The sequence below is a fragment of the Colossoma macropomum genome, unplaced genomic scaffold (genome assembly GCF_904425465.1).
Source record: "Colossoma macropomum unplaced genomic scaffold, Colossoma_macropomum, whole genome shotgun sequence".
Lineage (NCBI taxonomy): Eukaryota > Metazoa > Chordata > Actinopteri > Characiformes > Serrasalmidae > Colossoma > Colossoma macropomum.
Window position 1 is genome coordinate 58,650,711 of NW_023494792.1, and position 25,858 is coordinate 58,676,568.

Below are 25,858 nucleotides of genomic sequence, written 5' to 3' on the forward strand. Positions count from 1 at the left end.
TTACAGATTAAGACTGAGGTGTTTACATGCACTCGACTCAACAACCTGATGTAAAACAGAGTACCACTTATTGTAGACGTTACCGTGACAACCAGCATCACGTGAGTCCTGTCAGAGTGAGATGAGCAGCAGTGAGCAGTGCTTGTGTTTTTAATTTCTTTTAAAATGATGTCAGACTCAGGAAAACGTCCTTCACATGTCCTTATTAAAGAAGGCAGAGAGGAAGACGTCGTGTACCGAGACAAAGCTGGATTGGGCAAGTTCATGTTGGGGTGGCGGCGCAGTGTGTTAACAGAACAACGTAACTGAGGCCAAATTCAATTCACTTGAATATTTCAACCCCTCGCCATACAAAAATGGTCTTATCCATTTGTGCGTCCAGCTAAAACAAACCAGTGGTTTTATTTGTTGACAAATGACGTCAGAGCGAGGCGCACAGGAAAACGTCGGCGAAGCGCGAATACGAAGCAAAGCGAGTCCGCAGATTCATTCCCTCATGGAAAACTCAGTTCTCATGGGTCGATTTTGACCCCTCTGTACCTGAGATGTTCTGTAAAGTTTGTAGGGAAAATCCTAACAAGGCAGACAAAAGTGGTTCTTTTTTGTCAGAATTACAACTTTTAGAAAACAGTTGCTCGAGTGTGACGACAAGTCTGCTAGCGCGTCTGGGCTGCTCGATGTGACGGATGAACATTTTAGGTTGACCAAGTTAGTCACTACAGCATATCATACTGTTAAAAGAGAAAGACTCTTCACCGACAACCCACATAAAATAGACCTTCAAATTAAAAATGAACTGAAACTTGTTAGCCAGTATTGTACCGACACGGCCTGCAGAAGGCAAGGATAATATGTGCCAACTTATGCCTGCAAATGCTAAAATTCAGATTATTGATAACTTGGTAAGAATTTAATGTGAATTTATTAATAAAAAAATAGAAATACAAATTAATGGTAGGAATTTGAGCAGTTTGGTAAAAACAATTTATTTTAAGAATAAATAACTCTTATTCCCCAGGGTATATTTTGGTTTTTCCATCTGAATTTACATGACCAAATCGTAAGGCAAATTATTCAGTAACTGCATGAAATAAATATACATTTTTATTTTATTTTTTTTTTTGGGGGGGTAAAAACTCCCCTCAGATTAACAAAACGTGTTTTATGATCACACATATTGCTATATGCTTACAATTTACTGCTGAAAGCCAAAAATCTTAGACGCTCTTTGTATTATTTTATAAAAATAATGTTTACAGAGCAGATCACTAAAGAGACGCGATCTGTTTATAGTTTATAGCCCAGATTTGTGGAAAAATGGGTCGACTTTCAGTAGCCAAAAAAAATGTTAACTAAATATATTTATGCTTATGTCTGCTTATTTATAACACCGTGAAAAAACAAAGATTTGTTCGGGACAGTAGGAATTTGGCTCGGGACAGTGAAATATCAGGTTGTTGCCCGACTGGGCAAGTTGGAAGAAAAGTTAAGGTTGAACCCTGTGGCACACTTTATATTCTAACATGATCCATGAAATCTGTAAAAGCCAAACAAATTATGAACAGATCAGATCCAAGGATGGTTGGTGGGTCTGATTTTCACAGAAAAATGGAAAATAATCTTACCGTAACTTTCTGGTGGGCGAGCCAAACAACACATTCCAATTTTGGTTCTACTAGTAGGAGTTGTGAGGTTGTGAAGTTGGAGTTCTGCAGAACACTGACGAAAATCCAATTCAGCCTTAGGATGGATTGTAAAGACTGTGATATGACGTATCGTATTGACTGTTTGAGACTCTTGATTTGACATTGTTAAAATACTCATTTTAAAATTGCTGTAATATTGATAAATCAGTATTAACAAACACACCTCACAATCCACCCCTTAAAATCACTTCTTCTTGACCTTGAAATCCAGTGGGGAACCCTGAGGACCTTCCAGCCAGTCAAAGAATGTATTTTTTAGTTTTGATTTCTCGAGACTAAAAAATAATTGTCTGTAATATTTACTTAATGTTTATTTAAACCCAATAACAAGCACTACAGTACTAAAACTTTCATTGTTCAGCACAGGATCCAAAGTGCGCTCTCCTATTGGTCAGGACTTTATGCTTAAAAGAAGTGCTAACGCCTTAGATTCAGTGGAATCAACCAAATATGTTCTCATTTCCAACAGGCGGGACCAATTTTGTGAAAGAAAATGTCACTCTAGGACCTTCTGGCAGTTCTAGATACATCAGTGACCGTAAAAAAGAGCAGCACCCTAATCAACAGGTTGTCTAAAATGGAAAATAGCAGCAGCAGCTCTATACCAGACCTCACTACTTAAACAGTCCCTGTGAAATTGCTGCAAGGTAAACTATGTGCTAACATGCCTGTCACAAGCTTCGAGTAAAACATAAAATAATGTATTTTAGAAGCTTCAAATGTCTGTTTAATCTAGAATTACCCTTTTAAACTTTCAAACTCCCCATGTGTCAAACACAAGGCCCACAGGCCAAATCAGGCCCGTGGCACAATCCAATACAGCTTTCGAAATTATTTGGATTTTCTATTAATATTTGCCCATTTCACAATCAGCAGCACTACAATCCCCAGCATGCACTGCAACATAATTTGCACTGACACCCGACTCCCAGCAACAATCTATGGGACAGCAGTTCTGTACCCCATTGCACACATCATATCACTAAACACACAGGTCAACCAACATAAACACCACAAACACTCAGCAGCTCAGATTCTGATCCCACAAATTAATGAAGTTGCAGAAAGGAAAGATGTCAGGTGTCGAGACCAAGAACACAGGTAGGTTTAACAGACCTACATCCTGGGGACATTTAAAGAGATTTAACAATTATCTGTAGCCAAAGTAGCCTAAATACAGGGGGATTCAAAAAGATTCATCAGATTTCAAAGCGTCAGATTTTTACAACTATGAGGCGCCTAGGAACCAATCACAATCCAAATGAAAGAGGGGGTCAGTAAATCAGTCATAACTGTGCAGCGTGATTTTCGTCAGCAGTGAACCTCCAACAGCTCAGAGCGTTCGTTGTTGGTTCCACAACACTGGATGATCTCCGAAATCGCACTGAAAGAGCCGTGAGTGCAGCGACACCCGACATGCTCAATCCAGTATGGGATGAATTTGACTATGGCGTTGATGTTGTCTGTACAGGAGGTTCATATTGAGCTCTTGTACAATTACATAATAAAGTTTATGCTCATTTAAACCATTTACAGTTCACTGCATTGATCTGTAATGATTTACAAGTGAAATAAATCATTTTGTAATCGGATGAATCTTTTTGAATCACCCTGTATATCAAATACTCACATGTAATATTTGAAGGTCCACTACGAGTGGCTATATTTTGCTGTTGACATTTTGGCGTATTAAAACATAAACGCTCTCTGGCCCTCGGCTTTGTTGAGATTTTTTAATATGGTTTAAACAATGCAGTAGTTGCATTTTCGTGCCAACCAATTTTTCCATTCCACCTTAAACACTGCAGCAGCGACATTCTGCCTACATGCCACAACGTAACTGCTGCACTGTTTAAGGTGGAATGGAAAATTTGAATGAGAAGCCAACTTCAAACGCCAAAAAATGTTTGTGTGTTAGTGCTAACAAACTATCGTTGAGGTCGTTTTTTCCCCCTTATGTTTTGACCGAGATTTGACATTTATGGCCCAAACGATGGCCTAACGACGGCCTAACTCTCATAGGTTCGCCGCTGTTAAAATCAAATAAAAAGGCAGAACAACATTTCTTGTAGTATATTAGTTTGTGGCAAGTGTGTTAGTCTGGGGCTAATGTAAAGTCAGAGATGACTTCATTTATTTATTTCCAGCCAACACGGCCATTAAATTACTCATTTTTCAAGAGACATTTCTGAGGAGATGAAATGAGATAATGGACTTACATAACGAAGCAATAAGACAAAGGAAAATAAGTAGACAAACAAGTTTTCTAAAACTGGAGTTTAAAACAAATTTAAATTGATATAATGGATGTATTAATGAATATAAAATATTAATGGAACAACATTTCTTGGAGTATATTAGTTTGTGGTTAGTAGTGTGTTAGTTTGGGGCTAATGTAAAGTCAGAGATCACTTCATTTACTTATTTCCAGCCAAAACAGCCATTAAATTACTCATTTTTCAAGAGACATTTCTGAGGAGATGAGATAAGATAATCCATTTGCATAACGAAGGGATGAGTCAAAGGAAAATAAGCGGAAGAATAAAAGCTTTCTAAAACTGGAGTCCAAAATATGTTTACGGATATTGAGAAAACGAGACTCCCAACAACTTTCAAGTCTGAAAAAAATCCAGCCATCCTTCCACTGTGAGAAGACAACTCAGCGCTATGGGTCTGAAAGGATGTGTAGCTGTCAAGAAGCCCTTAATGAGAAAAGGAAATAGACAAAAAAGTAGAAAATTTGCAAATCAAACAAAGAAGCTATGAATGAAAATTGGTGGGCGGAGCATAGACAGGCTAATTTGAGATTTGGTCCAATGGGCTTGATTAGATAAACCATCCCAGAAAGAAAAACACTGCAGTCGTTCAATATTCATGACATGGGCTACCGTGTTTGGTTGACGTCACTGGCTGATTAAGACATACACATCGCAGGACAACACGCAGGTACGATACAGCATGTTTTTAGCCTGGTGTGAGGGGATTGTTTCATTAGAGAAACGACTGCAGGAGAGTGTCTTCAATGCTCTTTCTGTCTCCCTGCTGAACTTGGCGGCGATCTTGAAGCAGGTAATTAGCGCATAATGGTGAGCGAGGTGTGTGGGTTCTGCGTATGAATATTTATGGTGAATGGAGAAGCGGTGGGAGGATCAACCTCCGCCGCCGTCTAATCAGCTCACCCGGCGACTCCAGCCTTGATTTAGAGACAGGCCCGGTCACGGAGAGCCCGGCTTAATACCGCCACTCGTGGGTACACATAATCAATCCCCCTCATTAAGGTCACGACCTCTGGATATTATGCTGACGGGCAGCCGGGAAAATACGTGACGTGGACGAGGGGGGGGTAAAGCTGCCTGCGTGTCAAGGTCTTCAGAGAAAGTTTACCTGCTGTATACTACATTCTTCATTTTGTGGTTCGGTCTTCGATCTGATGTGGCCTGAAAGGTCTTGTTTTTTTTTCTTCCCTCAACAACTTTAGATAAAAACTAAAGATGGAATATTTGTTCCAAACTGCTTCAACAGACTCTCTGCGTTCTGACAGACTTTACAAAAATAAACACAAAAAATAAATAAATTACCAGTCGCTGTGATTCAGCACACACTCCAAAATAGGTGTCTAAAAAAGTTAACTTTAAGCAAGAGAGAACAAACAAATGAGCTGGGGAGAGAGGCAGAGAGAGAAAGAGTGAGAAACACATAGAGAGGGAGAGCAAGACATACAGAAATGGAGGGAGAGAGGGAGGGATGGAGAGACAGATACAGAAGACAGATAGATATAAAGGAGTCAGAGATTGAGGGAGAGAGAGAATACAGAGAGGAAGAGAGACAGAGAGAAAGTGAGAGAGTGACAGAGATAGAAGACAGAGAGAGAGAGAGAAAAGGTGAGAGGTGGAGTAAGTGCAAAGGGGGAAGAGACAGACACAAAGAGAAACAGAGAGAGAGAAAGGAAGAGAAAAAAGCAGAGAAAGAGAGATAGAGAGAGACAAAGAGTAAGAAAGAGAGTGAGAGAGACAAGGCAGAGAGAGTGTGTGACAGAGAGAGGGGAGTGTTACAGAGAGAGAGAATAAGAGAGAGAGAGAGAGAGAGAGAGAGAGAGAGAGAAAGAGAGAGAGAGAAGAAGAAGAAGAAGAAGAAGAAGAAGCAGGAGAGCCAGACAGAGAGTGAGAAAGATACAGAGACAGTGAGAAGACAGAGACACAGAAGACAGAAGAAAGTGAGAGAAATAGAGGAAAAAGACAGAGAAATCAAACGACATAAAGAGTCAGAGAGAGAGAGAGGGAGAGAGAGAATAAAGAGAGAGAGAAAGAGAGAGAGAATACAGAGAGAGAGAAAGAGAGGGAGAGACAGGAGAGAGAAGATAGAGAGAAGGGGGGAGAGAAGTAAGAGGGTGAGAGAAAGACAAGGTAGAGAAAGGAGAGGGGCAGTGTGATAGAAAAAAGAGAGTGACAGGAACAGAAGATAGATAGAAAAGAGGTGAGAGATAGAAAGAGTGAGCAAGAAGGGAGAAAGATAGAGATAGACAGAAAGAGAGGGAGACAGAGGAAGGGAGAAAGAGAGAGACATCAAAAGAGAGACAAAGAGTAAGGGAGTGAGAGAGTGATGGAAAGAGTGTGATAGAAAAAGATAGAGATAGAGACAAAAAGCAAGTGAGCGACAGAGAAAGAACACTAATAAAGGAGGGGGCAAGTGTCATAGAGAGAGAGAGAGAGACAGAGAGAGCGAGAGAGAAGTAAGAAGGTGAGAGCCAGACAAGGCAGAGAAAGAAGAGAGACAGTGTGGTAGAAAAAAAGAGAGAGTGACAGGGAGAGAAGATAGAGAAGAGGTGAGAGATAGAAAGAGTGAGCAAGAAGGGAGAAAGATAGACAGAAAGAGAGGGAGACAGAGACAGAGGAAGGGAGAGAGAGAGAGAGACGTCGAAAGAGAGACGGAGAGTAAGGGAGTGAAAGACCGTGATGGAAAGAGTGAGATAGAAAAAGAGAGAGATAGAGACAAAAAGGAAGAGCAAGAGAGAAAGAAGGCCAACAAAGGAGGGGGCGAGGGTGATGGAAAGAGAGAGAGAGAGACAGAAAACAGAGGAAAAAATGAGAGAGCGCCTAAAAAGAAAGACAGAAGCAGCGAGAGGGCCAGCAGCGAATCGGAGGAGAGCGTTTCTCTGTGGCTAAGCTCATTAAGCTGATCTGTGTCTCGTTAACAGGGAGCTGTCTCGTTATGTTTGATGTGGTCAGGTGACCGGCGCTCTCCCGCTGAGGGAGACTCATCTCCCGTGCCTGGAGACTGCACCACCTCCGCGGGTAACGCCACAGAAAGATTTTCACACCTTTCTCCAGCTGCCAGCTTCCCTCCGACCACTGTTTCAGTACACGCCAGCTGCGGATAATGATGTGGAAGGAGAAAGTGTGAAAGTTCAAGATGGAGAGCCGCGTCGGGAAAAACATTAGGACACTTTCCTCGGGAAGTTTGCGCCACAGGTTCACATTTATATGCTATGAGGAGGAAGAGAGGGCGTCGTTCTTTTGTCAGGAGGGAATGTGGTTCACATGTAGGGACGCATGACGATCAGAATCAGATCCATATCAGCAGATATTTACTCAAAACGTATCACTGCTGTCGGGACAAAATCTCATCCCTATTTTTTGGTCATTTTTCAGTTTTTGACAATTTGGAAATGCCAGTTGTTCTTTACATTGTGTGTAAAGAACATGATGAATGGACCAAAAGAAACACCCCAAAATTACGTCTGGTTCCATTGACTTACATTAAAAGTAGAGAAACTTTTTTCCTTCTCCTGTAAAGTTCTTATTTTGGAGGTACGAGGTTTTGTTCCAACAACAGCGAAATACTAGCATCGGACAGATGTTTAGATTTGACCAGTACTACAGATGGATATTTGACGTATTTATCGCACCCTGGAAGAGCAGAATGTTTAGGCGACGCTGGGTTACTGCACCAAAATATCTGCAGTTTATTCATTTTACTGCAATAATAAACAGAAATAAATGTACATTTCTCTGTAATATTGATGCAGGTAGATACAATCACAATCTGTACCCTTTTAAATGTTTACCAGCATCAGCATCTGCAGTTATGTACATGAAACATGACATCAAACAGACTCACAATTCAGCGCTTTTATGTTCTAACCGGTCTGCAAAATGTGACACTTTTGCCCCTAGTATTTATGTACAGTACTGCGCAAAAGTCTTCGGCACCTAAGCACATTATTTGAAACCACTTATCTGGGCAACAAGGAATTTGTTGGAATTTTGCAGGAATTTTCAACACAGCAATTTCTGGGTGCCACAATATGTTACGTGTATCACTAAACATTAAATATCAACAGATTAGACCAATATTTGCTTGCCTAATACCTGAAATCAGGTGGAACGGCAGCAAATTAAGCTAAATTTTTCACAGGTGGAAACTTTGGGGCAGTGCACTTTGTTTCTAGAGACAAGAGGCAAAAAAATAAAAAATAGAAGAAGCTGTTTTGTGCAACAATAAATGCATTTACATGCACTTAATAAGGGAACCATTATCAGATTTCTGCAGTTATCTGATTATTAAGTCGATCACACCGGCTTACTCCGATTTCTTACATTGGATTAAGGCTGTTATCGGATTTCTAGGATCTAGATTTTAGCTCAGTAATCCGCTCTTTCAGTGCATGTGTACCCTTACTCAGATTTCTTTCCTTTTTTCAGCGCATGAGTGAAAACAAAGCATTGTCCTGGAAAGAGTGAAACAGCACCCACAAAGTCGCAACAAAACCCTTTTCGAGCGATGCTGAAACCAACTACACACCTGACGAAGTAAAGTACTTGAATATTCTTCATCTTCTAGATGATGTATATTCATTTTTCTGGTAAAGTGACTCGATGGTTTAAAAAAATAAAGCTCACATTTGAGTTTATTGGCCGGTTGCAAGGCAGAAATCTGATAATTTCCTGAGTCATGCAGACCTGGAGTTTTCCCATTATCTGATTTCTCAAAGTACATGTAAACGTGTTTAACGGATTACTGACAAAATCTGATTTTCTGCTGATTATTATGTGCAAGTAAACACACTCACTGTTGCATGACTTGTATTAATATTGTTTACAGTTTGAAAACATTTTATACTTCCTTCTTGTTATAAAGTCTTTTTTCCACTGATCTTTATGATGAAGTACCATCACTGGCCCACTATGGACCACTGTCTCCTCCTCAATATTGGCCCAGGGACCACAAGAGGGTGCAGAGAGGGCCTTGTGGTTGAGAAAGGCTGCTGTATATTGTACAAGGCTTAACAATATGACTGCTGTGCTGCGTCCCTCTCCACCCTCATTCTCTCCCTACCTCACCCCAAGTTCACCTTGACTCAGCTAGTACTACACTGTCAGAAATAAAGGTTCTGTTCAGGTACATTTTCCGTTCATCAAGGTACAAACAATGTAAATGTTCCCTCATAAGTTCTTCCAGGTGAAAAGTTCGTATTTGTACCTTTTCATAAACGAATGTTTTAAAACAGAACAGTAAAATAAAAGCCTGGAGGCGAGACGGGGTGTGTGGAGTCAGTACAGCTTAGAACATATCATTTCAGTGGATTATGGTTCAGTTATGTTCCCTGACTAAAGGTACTGAGATGTACCCTTGAGGGCACCACCCCAGTGACAAGAGGTGCACTGCCCCAGTGACAGTTTAGTACCTTTTTTCTGAGCGAGTTAAGCGACTAGCTGGAGTGCAGCTCAACCAATAAAAGTCATTAAATTAAAGTGACTAACTAGCTAGCATTAACCAAGCGCTGTTTCTTAACTCCCTATAAAATGAATTATATAAAAAAGCACACTCATATGTGAGCATGCCATGTGGTTTGATGGTTACTTTGGCAGCTAATGAATTGTACTTCCTTCTCAGCTAAACTGGGCTGCCCACAGCCAATGACACATAACATCCCTAGTACATTAGCGTTCGTTTCTGAGCTTTATCTGCCACTTGGCCAAGAAGTGGGGCTTTCAAAATCACCCAACACGAAAACCAAATGATTTCCCTCGACTGTTTTGGAATAATAAAAGACATTTTCACATTTTAACCCGAGTGCCACCATCTAAAAAGTCCACAACCCTAATATTTAAGTCAATTTTTTCTTTTTGTTGGTGATTTTTTCCTTCCCTGCGCTCAATCGGATATCTGTTCGTTATCTATTACAGACACTCGAATATGAAAATAAGTCTGAAGTCTGACATCTACATCTTTTTGTCGTTTTTCAGTGGTTAACACTTTTTCCATGCCTGTGGTTGGTGTAGTGTAGTGTAGTTGGTAGCACGTCTGCCTTCTACACTGTAGACTGGGGTTCAATTCCCCGGCTGGGCAAGCACCCTACACTACACCAATAAGAGTCCTTGGGCAAGACTCCCAACACTACCTGTGTAAAATGATCAAATTGTAAGTCGCTCTGGAGAAGAGCGTCTGCCAAATGGCATAAATGTAAATGTTGCCCTTTACATTGTGCGTTAAGTCTGGTTCCATTGACTTGCATTAAAAGTAAAGTATGCTTCTTCCTTCTCCTGTAAAGTCACCATTTTGGAGATGTGAGATTTTGTTCTGACAGCAACGATACAATCCAGACAATTAATACTAAAGCAAGTGACATTAATATACAGTAGCAAACAAAATAAGACAAACTCAAGACAATTAGGGATAAGATGCTATGCTCTATTCGTCCTTCACTGAATATTATTAAGCATTTTTTTCATGATTTTTAGTGGGAAATTGAACCATTCCTTTAAAAGCAAACATAACCTTACAGCAGGGAGCAGCAACAGTTGCCGAAGACGTCCTTTAGCTTTCTGACAAAAAATAAAACCCTAATCAGACATACACTAAAAAGGATGACTCAGACAATATTAACTGCTGTAAGGTCTTTTGTGCTCATTAACTAAATCAGGCTGTGTTCAACACTGGCAAGTTTTCAGAAAAAAAAACCTTCCAAATGGCAATTTCTGTGAAGCTAATGATGCACAGTTTTGGACAGTTGACAAAGAGGTTTCACACTGACTTCTGTGGCCATCATTATGCTTGTTTTCCAGCATTTGAAGCAGCTGCACTGTTTAATTAATTGTGCGTATATACTTTCCAGCGACGTCCAACGTTCAACCGCTACGGCTCCCTCCTGACGAAGCTTCTCGTTGCTCAAAAGATGCTTTCATAATCATTATTTTGGGACCTTTCTCTGGCAGCAGTTTGGACATCAAACTACTGGAGCTCTTTCAGAATTGGTTAGATGTGTCCCTTCGCTAAGATAATTAAAAAAGTTTTTAACCGCACTGATTTAAATTAATTTTAAGTACACTCATTTGATGTGTCAGAATCTATTGTATTGTACACAATATGCTTCTGAAGTTACAACTGAGGCCTTCAGTGCTCATATCCCACTAACGGCGCACTGAGTGAATTTGACTGTGCAGTCAAAAACTGCATTCAAGGGTGGATGATTTATGACAAACCAAAGATAACAGCAGCTAATCTGTCTTTTGCAAGGATGCATGATAATATCAGAACTCAGAATCGCATTGTTATCGGTAAGTAACTTACGGTGGCCGATAAGACCCGATTTATAGTACAATTAAAAACACTTTGCAGCACTTTTATGAGTTTGCAATCACAGAAAACACTTTCATCAACATGACGACATCGGAGCTACATTTCACAAATATACTGCAACTTCAGAAACACAGCAAAGCCAGTCACAATACAACGGAGGTGTAGAGGGGCTCAAGGAGGATGGAATATCTATGATGGAAAACCACTGACAGAAGTAGACCAGACCACAGACACTCGGACACTCACATCCCGAGTTCATAGATAACCCAGCTGGCTAGTTCACTATCTGACATGTCACAGCTGTTCTTTGGTGTCATTAGTTTAACCTCTACAGTTACACTCTACAGCTAATCCCCATTATGATACAGTGATGTCAGTAATCTGCTCAAATATAAGTTAACCTTTTCAACTCCTTGGGACCACCGGTGGTTCCAAAACACACTTCATCATATTCTTCATAACTTTCATATTTCATAAGCTACATTCAGAAGGTGGGGGTCGTATGAGAGCTGTAACTGTCTTCTTTCCAGTCAAATAGATGGGTGATGTAATTTTAAACCCTTATAATAAAAGAAGCTGAACTCACAATTTTTTTTTCTACTGAAAGTCGACCCATTTTTCCACAAATCTGGGCTATAAACTATAAACAGATGGCGTCTCTTCAGTGATCTGCTCTGTAAACATTATTTTTATAAAATAATATAAAGAGCGTCTAAGATTTTTGGCTTTCAGCAGTAAATTGTAAGCATATAGCAAAATGTATATGATCATAAAACACATGTTCTGTTAATTTGAGGGGAGCTTTTACAAAAAAAAAAAGTAAAATAAAAATTTACATTCATTTCATGCAGTTACTGAATAACTTGCCTTACGATTTGGTCATGTACATTCAGATGGACAAACTCAAAATATACCCTGGGGATACCGGTAAATGTTTGTGCTGCACAGGATTTAAAAGTCTCAATGGCACTATAATTAATAAACTATAATTTACTATAATTATGTAAAATCCTATACTATATTTAATAAAGTCCCAGTATAGTTAGATAATACCTGTGGTTTGTCAAGCTTTAAGCACTCCTGTCATTCTCCTGTCTCACTCTGAGCACTCGGTGGGATCAACTGAGAATGAGAAATATGCAGTGTGTTTGGCAAATACTCCCATAATTAGTGTATGAATATGATGAGAAATCATTGTAATAAATAGGCGCATTAATAGGAGACGTATCAGAAAAATTTGATAATTAGCCATGTCACAGAAATCTAATCAAAGCGTCTGACTGCAGGTCTGTACTGAAAGGTTGGCTCATGTATCATTACATAAAAGCGTTTTAGAAGGATTTGTGAAAACTGATTAAATAAACAAAACAAACAAACAAATAAACATGCCAATGGGTACACTCAGAATCAGGGTTGAAAAGGCAATTGTTGCAGTGGGCAGCCATCCAGATAATCTGCATAATGCCACCCACACAGCGCCCCTGGATCCAGAGACAGAGTGCAAATGAAAACATTTCAACCCATAAAGCCACTGAATCTGAAAGCATCCTATGGAGGCAAGTCCCATCCAATAATATCAACACACAAGATCACTGAACTCCAGTCTGCTCGCTATGAGATGAAATAACGAGCAAGCGACAGCAAACTGATTCCTCCTGTAATGCTGTACAGTACAGGCTGGGAGGACAATTTCACCAACTTTTCTAAATTTCTGCATAAGTAATTAGTTAACAAAGTCATTCAGAGTGGTTTGATGTAAAATGTGCCGTTCTGGAGAAACTTACTGACTCAGAACTGTTCAGTGGTGGTGATGGGAACCAGACGTTTGAAGAGATTAACTCTAAAACTTTAGTTATTACATTAAATGGTACTAAATACATTGCATGGTGGCTTATACATTGTTTTAGACAAGGTATTGGCCTAAAATGTATATTTGTTAATATACTTTGAAGACGAAGAGGTACATGCAGGCAAATGAGTCAGGAAAGAAAACATCCACCTCTAAAAGCTCCATCACAGAAAGTTTTACATGAAATGTTTATGAATACACTATCTGACGTCTGAGACGTTGTTTCACAGTAGTTTTGTGATAAAGTTTTTACTCTAAAACTCATTTTAATCAGTTTATTTTATCCAATTCATGCTAGAGGGATAGAAAGGTGTTCGAAGGCAAAATAGTCCCCAAAGAAAACTTATTATTTCAGATTTTCCACTATTTTACCATCATCAACGATACATATAAAAGCTCAGAAGACACGTGTAGGTTCACTGGTGGTTTTGGGTGGCAAATAAAATGGTTATATTAGTATTGTAGACATCACTACCCTTGGTTCCTATCACCACCACTGTAAAGCAATCCAGGTTTATAAGTTTGTCTACAATGAACTATGTCACATTAAACCATTCTGAGCAACTGTTTACGTCTTAACGATTTAATTATGCAGAAAATTCGAAATATGGGTGGAATTCCCCTTTAATCTAATATCAAAACAAACCAAATTTCACCATGTAAGGCTCTGAAACTCCAAATCTCTCGGCAAATGCATGTAAACACACCCCACAGAAAGGAAAACGTGGGTTCGACTGGTAAGTATGAAAGGAGTTTCAAGGGCCAGTCTTGCCTATAGATTTTTCCAATTAATTATGATGTCATTTCCTTACATGAATAAGTCAAATTCGAGGCTGAAGAAAGAGAAAACATAAACGTAAATAACATCAAATTACATTTAGCTTGAATTCAGTGTAAGTGCACGTTTTACATTCCCACCTGCATGTATACCTTTCCAACAAAGGACAATTATGGCACCTTGGAGGCAGAACAAGCTTAAATGGAATCCCTAATTACAGCATCAATTCATTAGCGCCATTACAACTAAGAATGAATTGTTTCATTAGCAATCTGGTGATAGCTATAAATCATAATACGAAGAGTCCAGATCTTTGCTCCGTTTCTGAAAGAGCAGCTGAACTTTAGAAGGGGGAAATAAAACAGATTAGGCTGTACGGTAATCTAATCTTTGAAAATCCATAATGTAATACTGCTGGATTTGTCTCCTACGTAAAGCAGCACTAGAGGTCAGTGACAATAGATTTCTGGCTACATTTCGCTGTAATGAAGCCAAATCCATAGTAGGGAATAATGACTTTCTGGTTTAAAAGCTATTTTGATTTTCTTTCAAGAGTCTGACAACTCGCAACTATGTTTACGCATGTGCAGTTGTGTCTGCAGCACTGAAAATAAGCCAGAATATTTCATAACTATAACAAACAGGCAGTTTCATTAACACCAGGCATGTGTTACGGTGTCTGAGGGAATCCTCAAGTTAAATTTAATACTTTTAAAACTACTTCAAATGTAATTTAAAGGGGGGAATTCCACAATTTTTTTCAAAATTTGTGCACAATTCAGTGGTTGAGATGTAATTAAATTTGATGTGAAATGCTCTGTTGTAGAGAAACGTAATGAATCTCGAATTCTTTACAGTGGTGGTGATGGGAACCACTGTAAAGAATGTCTATAAAGCAAATAAAATAATCTTATTCACTATCCAAAAGCACCAGTGAATCTGCACGTGTCTGAGTTTTTACATTAATGTTAATAATGTTGTTAAAATAGCTGTATATCTGAAAATATAGGTTTTTCCTTACAATGTCGTGCATGTATCTCTGCCATGAGTGGATTTAAAAAAATATACTTTTGGACATCTTTTCTGTAAAACTATTGTAGAATAATGACTCAGTAATCATTCAGTGTATAAACGATTTCATGTAATAACTTTCTGTGAGGGAGCTTTTAGAGGTGGACGTCTGGTTCCTATCACCACCACTGTGAACAATTCTGACTCTGTAAGTTTCTCCAGAACAGAGCATCTCAAACCAAACCACTATTAATGACTTTGTTTACATCTTAACTGTATTTACATGATTTAATTATGTAAAAACAGTGGAATTAGCTTTTAAGACCAAATTCCAGTGAGTTTAACAGCTGTAAAGAGAAACAGTTTTGCTTGTATCTGTGACTAAGTTATGTATTATGTTTTAGACACACATACTTCAACATCTATGGTCAGTAAATACTTGTATAGGTATGCAAGTGTGAGAGTGAGGTTCTAAATATGTAATCTAAATACATAAATACGTTTTACAGCATCACTGTACTCCTTAAAATCAACTGAATTCCTTAAAAGCAAAAATCACTGTAAGCTCACCTTTTGTTGAGGTTTTCTTAAAATCTTGAAAATACTAATATCTTAATATTGCCATGTTGCACCTCTTTAGAACCAACATCTATTGCATGACATCAGAAATAACTAAATAATTTAACAGTAATTAACTTTTCAAATGTTCGCCGTCCAATTTACCTTCATGCTACTGATTATTTTAGCCAACTGACTCGGCTACACCATGCTTGTGAGTAAGAACTTTGATTCATTAACATCAGACTATGTGCGTTTTTCCTTTTTCTTCCCCATGGTTAACTGAATATCCATTTGCTATTTTTTTTAAAATTTAAGACGATGTAGTTTCAAATTTAAGACAATTTCATACTTATTAAGGCCATAAATTTGTAGAATGTAACAAATTCAGGACTGCAAGAACCCTGATGTGTGCATTTGGGCAGCCACCAGCAGTCCAACTCACCTGGCAGAGGTGGAGGTGAAGCAACAGGTTCTTTTACAGCAGGGGGCGCAGTAGCTTCAGCAGCGGCAATAGCAGGTGGGGCGGCAGGCTCAGCTGGGGGACAGGGGGCAATTACTTCCACAGGTGGAGGTGCAGCAAGCTCAGAAGCGGGAAGAGGGGCAAGGGGAGGGGAAGCGACGGGCTCTACAGGTGGAGGAGGTGCAACAGGTTCTACAGGTAGGGAAGAGGTGATTATTTCTGCTGTAGGAAGAGGTGCAATAGGGTTAGTGTGGGGAGGGGAAGCAGTGGATTCAATGGAAGAGGAGGCAAACAGCTCATGTGGAGCAGAGGCAGCAGGCTTGGCTAAGGGAGGGGAGGTAATAGGTTTAGGAGCAGAAGAAGAAGCAGGTGTTTTCACAGGTGGAGCAAAGGACTCACCTATCGGTGTGGACACAGCAGGTGGCACTGTTTCTATAGGTGCAGAGGGGGCTACAGGCTCAGGAGCTGGTGGAGGCACAGCAACTGGGGCAGACTGAGGTGGAAGAGAGGTGACGGGATCAAACGGAGGACGTATTGGCAACACTGGGGACAGAGGTTCAGCTTTGGGCTGGGGAGGAGAAGGGGAAGGTGGGGGTGACTTTGCCCGTTGTGGGGCTGATTGCTCCCTCATGCGATTGATGACATTCTCTGAGAGCTGAAAATAAGCAGAAACAAAACTCACTGAGGAGAAATCAAGCATGATGCTTAACCACTTTACACAGACTGCATGGTTGGTATGAATGCTTGATATCAGACATGCAATAAATCAGCATGTCTGATATCAACGCCGCTTAAGCGCACTTATCACTGTGACCAAATGCAGAGCCATGACCTTCAGTTCACTGTTTGTTCTGTGGCCCAGATTTAGGTGTTAAACTTAGTACTGTCTTAGTGAACTTTTCAGTAGGACATGAGTTATGGTTAGAACCGAGCTCGTTGCACAATATACACCGATCAGGCATCACATTATGACCACCTCCTTGTTTCTACGCTCATCGTCCATTTTATCAGCTCCACTTACTATATAGGTGCACTTTGTAGTTCTACAGTTACAGACTGTAGTCCATTTGTTTCTCTGCATACTTTGTTAGCCCCCTTTTACCCTGTTCTTCAGTGGTCAGGACCCCCCTGGACCCTCACAGAGCAGGTACTATTTGGGTAGTGGATCATTCTCAGCGCTGCAGTAACACTGACGTGGTGGTGATGTGTTAGTGTGTGTTGCGCTGGTCTGAGTGGATCAGACACAGCAGTGCCACTGCTGGACTGAGAATAGTCCACCAACCAAAAATATATAGCCAACAGCGTCCTGTGGGCAGCGTCCTGTGACCACTGATGAAGGGCTAGAGGATGACCAACACAAACTGTGCAGCAGCAGATGAGCTATCGTCTCTGACTTTACATCTACAAGGTGGAATGACAAGGTAGAGTGTCTAATAGAGTGGACAGTGAGTGGACACAGTGTTTAAAAACTCTAGCAGCACTGCTGTGTCTGATCCACTCGTACCAGCGCAACACACACTAACACACCACCACCACGTCAGTGTTACTGCAGTGCTGAGAATGATCCACCACCCAAATAGTACCTGCTCTGTGAGGGTCCATTTTGGTTTCTAGCTTATAGTATTTAACCTCTTATGCTCGTGGGTATATGTCAGTTTTTCCAACTGAATTTACATGCCCAAATCGTAAGACAAATTATTCAGTAACTGCATGAAATAAATGTACTTTTTTTTTTTGTAAAAGTTCCCCTCAAATTAACAGAAAATGTGTTTTGTTTTCATAATTATTTTTATAAAAATTATTTTTACAGTATATATCACTGAAAAGACACCATGTGAGATTCAGTTTGTAGCTCAGATTTGTGGAAAAATTTTATTACAAAGTTTTAAAACTACATTTCCCATCTATTTGACTGGAAAGAAGACAGTTACAGCTCTCATACGACCCCCACCTTCTGAACGTAGCTTATAAAATATGAAAGTTATGAAGAATATGACGACGTGCGTTTTGGAACCACCGGTGGTCTCAAGGAGTTAAAAAGATTAATTATACACTGTAGAAGTTAAACTTGCATGAAATTACTTCACATATTAATATGATAAGTGATTCCAAACTTTTGATTTCTGAGATCATTGAGATCCATAGTAGAAGTAAGTGGACTGTTAATGCATTTTTGGCTTAAGCTATTCAGCTATTGTCGAGATAAAGAAAAAACAAAACAAAACAAAGTCATTAAAAGTGGTTTGATGTGAAATGGTTCACTGTAGAGAAACCCAACAACTTCTATTTCTTTAAAGTGGTGCTGACAGGAACCAGGGGTCTCTATGACTACAACACAAATATAGGCATTTTAATTACTATCCAAAACCACCAGTGAACCTACACGAGTCTTCTGAGTTTAAAGATAAGTTTAGTAAAATAGTGATAAAGGTGTTCTTTAGAGACTATTTTCCTGTCTAGCACAAATGGATTTTTAATAAAATGAGTTTTAGGCCAAAACTGTATCTAAAAAATAGAATTATACAATGTTTACAGCATCAGGCAACACATTTGTACCCATTTTGTGTAATAACTTCGTGTGAGGGAGCTTTGAGAGGCATTAAAGTCTTCTGACATCTGGTTCCTATCACCACCTCTGTGAACAATTCTGACTCTACGTTTCTCTAAAGCAGAGCATTTCACACCAAACCACTCTGAACGACTCTGTTTACATCTTAACCATTTAATTATGCAGATTTTTTTAATTGATTAAATTCCCCTTTAACTAATGTGGACATGCTAACAGAACTTGCTTGTAACTGTTGTCTTATTAAAGGGGAATTCCACCAATTTTTCGAAATTTCGGCATAATTCATTAGTTGGGATGTAAGCAAAGTCACTCAGAGTGGTTAGATGTGAAACACTTCATTGTAGAGAAACTCTGATGTTCTTTACAGTGGTGGTGATAGGAACCAGGGGTCACCAACAAGGCCTACAACACAAATATAGCCACTTTATTTACTATCCAAAACCACCAGTGAACCTACATGTCTTCTGAATTGCTATATGTCATGCTGATGACGGTAAAACAGTCATCAATCTGAAAAAATAAGTTTCCTTTGGGGACTATTTCACCTTAGAACACCTTTCTTGTATCCCTCCACCATGAATTGGATATAACAAACTGAATAAAATATGTTTAAGAGCAAAAACCTTAATCACAACACTACTGTGAAACAATGTCTCAGACTTCAGGCAGCATATTCATGACCATTTCATGTAATAAGTTTGTGTGAGGGAGTTTTTAGAGGCATTAAACTCTTCAGACGTCCGGTTCCTATCACCACCACTGTGAACAATTCTGACTCTGAAGCTTCTCTAGAACTGAGCGGTTCACGTCAAACCTCTCTGAATGACTTTGTTGACACATTAACCTTTTCAACTCCTTGAGACCAACGGTGGTTCCAAAACACACTTCATCATATTCTTCATAACTTTCATATTTCATAAGCTACATTCAGAAGGTGGGGGTCGTATGAGAGCTGTAACTGTCTTCTTTCCAGTCAAATAGATGGGTGATGTCATTTTAAACCTTATAATAAAAGAAGCTGAACTCACAATTTTTTGTTCTACTGAAAGTCGACCCATTTTTCCACAAATCTGGGCTATAAACTATAAACAGATGGCGTCTCTTCAGTGATCTGCTCTGTAAAAATTACTTTTAGAAAAAAATACAAAGAGCGTCTAAGATTTTTGGCTTTCAGCAGTAAATTGTAAGCATATAGCAATATGTTTATGATGATAAAACACATGTTCTGTTAATCTGAGGGGAGCTTTTACAAACAAAAATAATAAATAAATAAAATGAAAATGTACATTTATTTCAAGCAGTTACTGAATAACTTGCCTTTCGATTTGGTCATGTAAATTCAGATGGAAAAACCAAAATATACCCGTGTCAACCACTTAATTATGCAGGAATTTTGAAAAATTGGTGGAGTTCCCCTCCTGTTCTAAATTTAACCATGACCCCGGCATGAAGGTGATGCCAGAATTACTACAGTCCATTGTGTACGATGAGCAGTTTACCTGCCAAAATAGCCCAACGAAACAAGAAAATAATCGCTTTTAGGACAGTGACGGTCAGTGTTGAAGTGTGATACAAACTGTTGCTAACTTGTTCCGACTGGTTCAGCAGAAGAGGCTTAAGTTTGCTTCTTTTTCGGCAGCTTCTTGTTCTAATTCTCCCGTTCCACCTTAAATGGTGCAGCAGCTACATGTACCTGCAGAAATCCATGCGTGGCACACAATGTAACTGCTGCACCCATTTAAGGTGGAACGGAAAAATTTGAATAAGAAGCTGGTAACAGTGTTTGGCCAGTTAGCTTAGCTTAGCTCACCGCCAGAACGGTTCTAAACGACTTTAACGGCAACCCAGCGCTGGAAAACGGATCGTTTTTGCGGTGAATCGCTTCACCGTCGCCTCCAGCTGCTTTTCGGGTCAACCGAAGACGATTTTGACAGGTTTCTCCTCTCTGTCTGTCAGTCAAGCTGTCTGTCTGTCTGTCACTCACCCTGATGCCCTTCACAACCGTTACGTTTTCGTTCTCGTCTGACTCGAACGACACACGGCGCGAGCTGTTATTGGCTCCCATGTCTGACAGGACAAAACAACAACAGCAGCGGCGTCACCGACGAGTTAATTCATAAACTCGTAACTCGCCTTTACGGGCACGAATTCTCAGCACATCTATCTGTGCGTTCGGGCCGCCGACGACACGCGCTCACGCACCGCTTCCGTCTGGAGCCCAGCCCACCCGCGGACAGCCAATCAGCGCACGTCTGTAGGGTTTCGCTGATCCTCAAATCATACGTCCACAAAACTTCTGTGAGCATATGATGTGTAGATCTCGGAGGCTGCAACAGCACGCTAGTCCAAACCGTCGCTGAGTGGCTGTGTGGTTAAAAACCAACAGCTCGACTTGTGGCGTTGTTATGGTTACCAATCGTTGAGCCTAATTTATATTTAAGTTGCATTTTTCCTGCACATTATTATTATTATTATTATTATTAGTATTGTTGTTGTTATTATTCGTAGTAGTAGTATTGTGGCATCCCGGTACATTATTGTTGTTGTTGTTGTTGTTGTTATCATGGAGGGGGCTCCATGATTCACAGAACAGGCTCTAGAGCAGAGGTCACTAATAGGCGGGCCGGTGTCCGACTCCGGACCCAGACGCTGTCCTATGCGGACCTGGACCTATAACCGATAAACTATGGAGAACTATTTCATTATTTGTACTATTTGTACTTTTGTACTTTTTGTTCCTTGTTGCTCCTTGTTCCTGGAGGAACGTAATTTCACTCCACTGTGTACCTGTACATAGATGGAATGACAATAAAAGCCTCTTGACTTGACTTGACTTGGCTAATTACGACGGGGCGGTCCTATTTTAATCGCTGTGACTGTTCTAGCCTGTACGGTAGCTTTACTGGCCCGGGAGACTCACAGACCAATCACATGAGTTGTACATATCACATGTGACGCTACTCAGCCAGTCAGATCTGTGCATTACGATGAGCACTGAGACTTGAGTCAGTGACTGACACACAGGGGAGGGACGAGGCGTGAAACAGCAGTCAGAGAAGAAAGTGAGTCAGAGGGAAGTTATTTCACATAACGTGATCTAAAAAGAGAAAACTGACAATAAATGTTGTTGTAATATGACTGAATTGTGCTTTATTTGATTTGACATTCAGTTGTTGACTGTATAAGATGTTGATATAACTACTAGGTGTAACTACTAGATATCACTTTTGTTTACAGTATATGGCACTGAATCATGATGCAAGTTGGACATTATGATGTTCCGGATCTTTGCTTGTGTATGTGTATGATCATAACCACATGTTCTTTTCCGCTGGTTTTAAAAAAGAGCACCTCTCACAGCAGAAATCATGGCCTCTCCCTTGTCTCCTTCTTTGCCATGACTGTGGTGGCTGCCACAGGATGCATCGCCTCTCGGGAGCTTGGGAGGCATGGCCATGCAGCAGTCCGCTGGAGGTGTGTGCCCCCAGTAAAAAGGCAGGAGGTGTATGTCACAAAGCTGGATTTCTCAAGTGTAGCCAGGTAATTTAAGCCCAAAGTCAAGCCTGGCCAATAGAAAAGGAGCTGGGAAACATCTCTATTGGACAGTCCTTTTCTTTAGGCTTAAGTTATCTGGCTAACTGAGAAATCCTGCACTGTGAAATACCCCAGAGACTGTTATCATTGTTGTTGTCATGTGTTTGAATTGCAATAGAGTTGAATTGCATGGCTGTGGGTGTCCTTTCCAGCTATTTCTGTGTTAGGCAAGAGGCTTTTCTGCCTTGTTCAAAATAAACAAGCATTTTCGAGCATAAATTATGGCCTCTTCTGGCTCTTCTTCTGCATGACACCACATTAAGAGCTGTCAAGTCATTTTTGACTCTTGCAATCCTCAAAAGTGATTCTCCAGAATGTCCTGTCTTCTGTTCAGGTCTTCAGGCTGCTGAATGGCTGGTTCATGATTCCACTGATTGTATCCATTCGTCTTGTTGCTGGTCGTCATTTTCCCATTTTATCTTCAACTCTTCCAAGCATAATGGTCTTTTCCAATGAATTGGTTCTTCTCAAAATCTGTCCAAAATACGATTCAGTTTGATTGTCTGGGTTTTGAGAGGAGGCTTGATTTGTTTGTTTGAAGTATGCATGACTGACAATCTTCATAGACTTGTCTAACCAGCAAGTGGCGAGTATGAAAATTAACCACGCTGTTTAAAATCTGAGCCTGTGTGTTGGACATGCTGGGAACTTTGGGCTCATGCTGTGAACTGTCTACACTGCTCAGAGGAAAGGTGGCAATTTTTACGATACCTCCAGCGGACTAATGTGCTAATGTCCAGTTGAATGACCCAACTAGATATGTGACAGCTGTCCTGTTTGCGAATATGAAGCGGGTCCACTGGAGCACAGATGTACAGAAAAATAATGAAAGTCATGTTGTCTTATGTGCATGCTTTACACGAATTCCCAGATTGTTCATTAATATCTGTTGTAATAGTATAATCATAGTTGGCTAGTGTTTCATGGTAACATGCCATTCAGTCTATAAACAGAAAACTCTAGAGCCCATGTGTCAAACACAAGGCCTGTAGGCCAAATCAGACCTGCGGCACAATCCTAGCCGGCCTGCAAAATTATTTTGATTTTCTTTTAACATTGTCCTGTTTTGCAGCATGCACTGCAATGTAATGTGTGCACCCACCCCCACCCCCCCCAAAACAATCTATGAGACAACAATTACTCCACAATTCTACCACACCAGTCACATTACCAGCTGCATTTCAGCTGCAGTTTAACCAATTTAAACACTTAGCTCAGCAGCTCAGAAACTGATCCCAGGAAATAATAAACTTGCAGCAAAGAAAAGATGGCAGATGATCAAGCACATGGATAAGTTTAAAAGACATACCTCGATGAGGACGCTTTTTATGTGTGTGTATGTGTACGTATATATATATATATATATTTATGTCTATATGTATATACATATATATATATATATGTATATATGTATGTATATATACATACACATACATTTATTCACACATATTGCTGCTGTTTAAAAAAAACCTTGTATTTCCATTTTTGTCATTTTTCAGTTTTTGTCATAATTTGAAAATGCCTGTTGTCTTGTACATTATGTGTAAATTTCATGAGGAATGAACCAAAAGAAATGGCCCTAAAGCACTTGGAAAAAAGTGTGGTTCCATTGACTTACATTAAAAGTAAATTAAGCTTTTTCCTTGTCCTACTGATCATCTGAACATATATATATATATATATATATATATATATATATATATATATATATATATATATATATACGTACATTTAGATAGATAGATGGATAGATATGTATACATTCAGCATTAATGGTGCCTTCACAAATGTGCAAGTCACCCATGTAATGTGCACTAATGCACCCCCCCCAACCATCACAGATGCTGGATTTTGAACTGTAAGCTAAAGAGCCCTCTGCTTATTAGCCCGGAGGACGTGGTGTCCATGACTTCCAAAAACAATTTCAAATTTTGATTTGTCTAATCACAAGACACTTTTCCACTTCACCTCAGTCTATCTTACTTGAGCCTGAGCCCAGAGAAGGTGGCGGCGTTTCATATTTTCACATGCAACTGAGAAAAACTAAAGCTTTTTTCTGGTACTGGACATGAACTTGTATAGATGTAGACATTTGTGTGAGTGTGTGTGCAGAACAGTGTGCTAATAATAGGCTTACTGGCAAGCAGCATAGATAATTAGCCAAATTAGATGCTTTAGAGTGACATAAATTGATCAAAAATACCATTAAATCGTTAATTGTGATTGTTGTAAAGGTTCCAACTGTCTCTCAATGTCACGCATTCGGTCAACTCTCTGAAAGAAACGGACTTCATCTCCCAGAATCCTCTGGGAGATCACATGACTCGGCAACTTCCCTCGGACTCCGACTCCATTGCCCACAATTCTATGGGAGATCACGTGACTTCTGACACTGGCTTACGTTCCAATCAGCGCTCCAAATCACCTGAATATTAACTGGCAGCACCTGTGTAGTTTACTTTATAAGCCCGGGCTTTAGTCTAATTCAGTGCGAGGTATTGTTTCCTGTTGAACTACCGAGCGTTTGTATAATGACTGCCTTTATCCCGTGTTTGAACCTTTGCTTTGTGTATATCGACTCTGCCTTTTTGTCTTTTCCCTTTTGAGCTTTTGCCTCTACGGACTGATCTGTGTTTTGGAACTTTTTGCCTGTATTTTTGACTTCGTCTTTTGCTCTGCCCTTTTTCGGTTTGTTCGCCTAGTATTATTAAACGCCAGCATCTTTTACTTCCGCGAGCGTCAGGTTTCTGTTGATACGTCACACTCAAGCAGGTGGAATCAAACTAGAACTAGAGTGTTCAGTTAGTTCATGTTGGATTAGTTCTTGTTTTTGCAATAAAAACACCCTAAAAAAATAATAAAGTGAATGTATAAAACCCTGCAATGAAATGTGTGGCTGGTGCAAGTTCATGATTATATGACACCACACAAGTCATGAAGTTATTGACCTGGGAAGATCAGCTTAAAATGCTTTCTGTTTTTCCAATATCTTGGGTAAATAATCTCAGGATTAGCACAAATCCTGTTGTAGCAGTGCAGAGTCACCTTCATTATCCACCCAGTCAGTTCTTTGCTGCTGTGCTGTAACACAGTTTTGTCCTATTAACTTATGACCAGTGCAATGTAACCAAATATTTGACTCACATGCCTATTTCTGCAAAAAAAGAAGACATTTTATCATTTTAGTGTTTTTCAGGTTCAAACTTTGACTCATTATGTTGAAATAATTGCTTATTTTCTCAAGGTTTTGACTTAGTCAAAGTAATGACAAAGATGGAAAAAGTTATTACTTTATTATTTTGGCATAATATGTCAGAAATTGTAGAAAATAAGTGATTAGTAAAATTATTTCTACTTTGTTTGAAACACAAGTTCATTTTCAGCTGGTGGGATGAGCTCATCATGAGCTCTGCGCCAACTGGAATGCATTTGGAAACTGTGAAATTGTAAAAAACATGGTTTAATTTCACTGAGAACACTAAGGTCATTGGGAACTTGGTGATTTTAAGCATAAGCTCATGCCTTCATGCAGTACATCAAAGATTGCCCTGCTAGAAAAAACAGCATAGACCAGCATTGCTGGTCACCAGCAAAACCAGTGTATGTTGTATTTTGGGTATGCAGGTCAATCAGCATGACCATGTTGGGGTGACCTGCTAAACCAGAACCAGGCCAGCATAAACCAGCTTAGACCTGCATAGCCCAGCTGGTCTGCATCATGTCACTCCCGGTCTGTCCTACTCCAGACCTG

The 25,858-nt window shown here is 39.8% G+C and overlaps 1 protein-coding gene across 3 annotated transcripts in view; it reads right to left on the reverse strand.

Moving 5' to 3' along the window:
• Window positions 1-20,726, reverse strand: part of chchd3a (coiled-coil-helix-coiled-coil-helix domain containing 3a) — a 153,567-nt gene extending 132,841 nt beyond the window's left edge. For 2 of the 3 annotated variants that reach the window (XM_036577674.1, XM_036577673.1), the window contains exons 1-3: window positions 20,498-20,726; window positions 16,344-16,599; window positions 15,927-16,136 (exon numbers count right to left, since the gene is read on the reverse strand). In XM_036577674.1, the coding sequence (XP_036433567.1) occupies window positions 15,927-16,136; window positions 16,344-16,599; window positions 20,498-20,578 (547 nt within the window). In that variant the 5' untranslated portion in view covers window positions 20,579-20,726. The remainder of the gene's footprint in view (window positions 1-15,926; window positions 16,137-16,343; window positions 16,600-20,497) is intronic. The other variant, XM_036577675.1, reaches the window with a different exon arrangement.
• Between the last annotated feature and the right edge of the window lie 5,132 nt (window positions 20,727-25,858).